General features: G+C 44.7%; 1 protein-coding gene across 5 annotated transcripts in view; it reads right to left on the reverse strand.

The window, feature by feature from the left end:
* The window catches only part of dachc (dachshund c), a 28,601-nt gene extending 24,415 nt beyond the window's left edge, over nt 1–4,186 (reverse strand). For all 5 annotated transcript variants that reach the window (XM_017037010.2, XM_025060912.1, XM_025060911.1 and 2 more), the window contains exon 1: nt 3,591–4,186. In XM_017037010.2, coding sequence (XP_016892499.1) covers nt 3,591–4,174 — 584 coding nt within the window. In that variant the 5' untranslated portion in view covers nt 4,175–4,186. The remainder of the gene's footprint in view (nt 1–3,590) is intronic.
* Nucleotides 4,187–4,225: the final 39 nt, after the last annotated feature.

The following is a 4,225-nucleotide window of genomic DNA, read 5'->3' on the forward strand; positions in this document are numbered from 1 at the left end:
GCAGAGAAAAGGACGGAGGATCAGGTTGCCTCCTACACACCATGTTCCCTCTGTGGAACTAATGTCATTTAGCAGGAACGCCAGCAAACACGCAGGCGTGACCATGTGAGTGAGTGTGTGTGTGTGTGTGTCCCTGCGTGTGTGTGTGTGTGTGTTTTAGGAGATGACAGAGGGAGCAGGCTGTGTGTGTTTTTGAGTCACCTGTGCATGAATTATAAGCTCAGCTCAGACCGAGGGCGAAGTCGGTCCTTCTTTATGGTTTGACGAGTCAGTGGTCAGAGTGTGCCAGTGTGTGTGTGCGCTTGTGTGTGTGTGTGTGTGTGGGAACTTTAATCTTTCTAGACCTGAAAAACAACACGATTATAAGTCGTTTCAGGTCGAAGTTAAAACATAGATTATTAATGAATTGTGGTCACAGTCGTACCATCACGGTGGAGTTTAGTGACGCTTTAAAAGTTTTCTTTGGAAGTCCTAAAGAGAGAGAGAGAGAGAGAGAGTGTGTGTGTGTGTTGGTCTATTAGTGTGTGTTTACATGCACGCAGCAGGGGTGAAATAGTGCAACAAAGAGCAGAAGAAAAGACAATGACAACAGAGGACAACATTTTCATAACCTCTGCTTCAAACTCTTCCCCTTTTGATCTTTGAGAAGAGGAAAGATAAAAAATAAATAAATAAATAAATGAGCCAATGGTAAATAAGAATCGACGACAGACATGCATGTAAAAATGCTTTGTTAGTCATGCTGAACACTACGACTGTGTGTGTGTGCTCTCTCTCTCTCTCTCACTCTCTCTCTCTCTCTCTTTTTCCCAGCCTGTCTGACTGGACTGGACTGGAAAATAATAAGTGATGGCTTGTCTTAATCAGTTACCAAAAACCAGCCTGAGCCCTGGCTCTGAGTCTGAACAGACATAACATCATATCTGCTCAGATGTTCGAGGAAAACCTTTGGCATGAGTCACCCATTGGTCGCACTTTAACATTGAACTGTTCTGTTTTTACCTGACAGTGTGTTGCTGAGTGATTACTCAGATTGCTTATAATATGTCTGTGTGTGTGTGTGTGTGTGTGGGAGTGGGAGTGGGTGTAGGGGTGGGAGGGGGCGGCCAGTGGCTATCTCAGCACATTTGGACGCCTGGAGACGAGGAATCACAGAAGTCGTTTGAAGATTTCAGATGAGTGATGTTTCCAGATCTCATTAACTAAAGACTGCTGTGTGTGGATAATTGGAGACGTTGGAGGCAACGTATTTTGAAGTTTGTATAACAGAGTTCCCATTAACACCTGACAAACACCAAAGGCGGCCTGAAGACGCGTCTGGATTCGGTCGTGGTTCGAGGGCCTAAAATACTTACTGCGCAGGTGTTAATCTGAGCTGCCGGAGCCGCGGAAGAAGCTAAATCTCGAAATAGTGATTTTTCATTCGGCAGCGTTTGCGTCAAAAGCCTGCCTCAAAACGAACACCTGTTATAAATATCAAAGTGCAGCTCGGAGATTAAAAAAGAAAAAAAAGTCTGGATGATTTAACCTACATCCCAATCATAAAAGACAGATTATAAATAGTTCAGACATTCCTAAGTCACTTTGCCGGCGTATGTCATGTCACATCTTGATGAATCCTCAATCTGCAGTAAATGGCAGGTGTAAATGGGATCATTCATGCTCCAAGGAGAATGAGGGGGGGATTAGCTATCAGACAATATAAATTCCCCAAACTCAAGATAATCCACACTCCTCTGGAATCAAACGCATGCTGTTATGAGCATGTGGTCGGCACAACGACAGACCGAGGCACCGGGAACCCACAAATCCCATCCAATTTAGCCCCGACATCTCGGCAGTGTGTGGGATTGATGACCCATGTAGTTGGTCAGCATCAGAGCGCCGCGAAAACGGCTAATTTCCATAATCGCATCATAAATAGCGAGAATTCATTTAATCATCTCCTCTCTTCTGATGCTCAGGGCTAAAGAGTGTTGATACGATAAGACAGCCAGTTATTAAGGAAGCAGAAATAGTGAAGGAGAGAGAGAGAGAGAGAGAGAGAGAGAGAGAGAGGAGATCAGCCAGTGAGTGAGTGAGCTTGTCCTGATTTAAGCTGCCGCTTGGGGCCAAATGAAAATTAATTAATTTCTGTGAAGAATCAATTTCTGAGAATGACAGTGTCAGATTTAATGTGTGTGTGAGTGTGAGTGTGAGTGTGTGTGTCTATGTAAGACAAGCAGAGACTGCGTGAATGTGCGTTAAAGACGGCGAGAGATCACAGCCAACGATAACGTAACTAACTTTTAGGAGTTTCCTTCTAATTAGTGTCACTAAGATTCATTATCAGACTCGTCGTCACAACAAACGCTCTCCATTTAAGTTGGGTTTGTGGAAAGTTTTTTTTTTTTTTTTTTTTTTTGCTCTGGGCCACTTTTTTTTTTGAAGTTCAAACCTAAATCATGTTAAACTTGTTGCTTAGTATCCACGGCTTTCAAACAAATGGCTAGTAACACATGGTGGTGAGCTACACACGAGGTAAAAAAAGAAAGAAAGAAAGAAAGAAAAAGCCAAAGAATTCATGACTGACTCATCTGTGTGATTCAACCCTGTCTCTGTGAATGACCGCATATAAGGTTACACACCTGGAACCAGTGGTAAATTAACCGTGGGTTGAAAGGAACCTGTTGTTAAATGGTCTACATGTTGGTCTAGATTAAAGGTTGGATTAGAATAAACTTTTATTTTAATCCGTTTCTAAAGCAGATGTTAAAAAAAAAAAAAAGTTTAAAGTCAAGTCCATGAAAGGTGCACAGAGACATCAGGTATTAAAGGTAAACCTGGACCTAATGATAAAACTGGTCAGTGATAAATCAACTCCGATGAGGAAAAAAACATCGGTCGTGTCTCCAATCATTGACGACCAAAGAAGCCAGGATTAAAAAGTCATTAACTAATCGACCGATCGTCCGTCGTTACCACAAAACAAATTCACATTCAAACAGAAGATACAGTGTGTAGAAATTAAGAAGTAATTTGTGTTATTAAAACTTAAACAACGAGTATTTTATCAAAATGTAGTTGTAGTTGATTAGTGAAGTTACTGATTAATGGACTAGCCATCGCAGGCCTGGTTAACTAAAAGCAGAACAAGTTCACGTTTGAAAAGCTGAAATAGAGAAGTTGGTGGTTATTATCAGAACAGGTTATTTAACTGTCAGTTGATCATCAAAAACTCTTTTAGTTCACTAGTCCACAAATAATTGACTTACTGACCAATCATTGGGCTGCAATGATTGGTCAGTAAGTCAATTATTTGTTACATACCAGAAAGTAGCACACACTGAAAAAGTTGGACTGGAGTTGTTGGTATACTGATTAAAAGGTTCCTCAAAGACATAAGTCAATTATTTAAACAAACAAAAAATATGGTACAATGAATCGACGAGTCACCAACAGCTATCTAGATGTAGTTATGATAACCTTCACTACCTTCTACGTCACCAAAAAAGAGTCAAAATAAAAATAAATAAAAGTTTTCCGACGCTGGGTCTCAGTGTCACCCTCTCCTCCCCCACACTTCCCCCCCTCTCCCCCTCTCTGCTCACCTCCCGTTGGTACAGTCGCTGTACAGCGTCTCGAAGTCCTGTCTGGAGATGAGTTTGCAGCGGTTCACCCCGGGCTGGATGGCACCGAGGCCCCGCAGGACCCGCACCTGCTCCACGTTGCACCCCACCGGGGTGATGTCCAGCCGCTTCAGCTTGGTGTAGACGGTGTGGAGGCCGCCGACCAGGTGCTTGAGGAAGACGTCGAAAGCCTGCGGCAGGCAGATGAGCTCCGTGTCTTTCACCGTGAACGACGCCAGCTTGGCACCCTTCACCTCCACCAGCTTGCACTCGTTGTTTTGCGGCGTGCTCTCCACCGGCGACGGCGTGGCGTACACGGGCTTGGCGCCGCCGGACACGGGCAGAACTCCGGGTTTGAGCGGAGTGCCGTTGGGTAGTAAGAGTTCCGACCTGAACTGGTGCAGCAGCGCCTGGTGAGCCACCGGAGGAGCCGGGGAAGAGGCGGCTGATGTGGCCGCAGGTGGCGGGGAGTTGGTGGCCGGAGAGACGGAGCTCGGCGCCGGATGGTGTCCGAGCGGTGCTGCGGGGAGCAGAGCCTGAGCAGCCGGGCTTGCCATAGTGGTCATGTCCGAGACTTTCTAATGGGTTTATAAAACGACCAAAGAGGAAAAAAAAAA

The sequence above is a fragment of the Cynoglossus semilaevis genome, chromosome 12 (genome assembly GCF_000523025.1).
Source record: "Cynoglossus semilaevis isolate Cse_v1.0 chromosome 12, Cse_v1.0, whole genome shotgun sequence".
Classification (NCBI taxonomy): Eukaryota; Metazoa; Chordata; class Actinopteri; order Pleuronectiformes; family Cynoglossidae; genus Cynoglossus; species Cynoglossus semilaevis.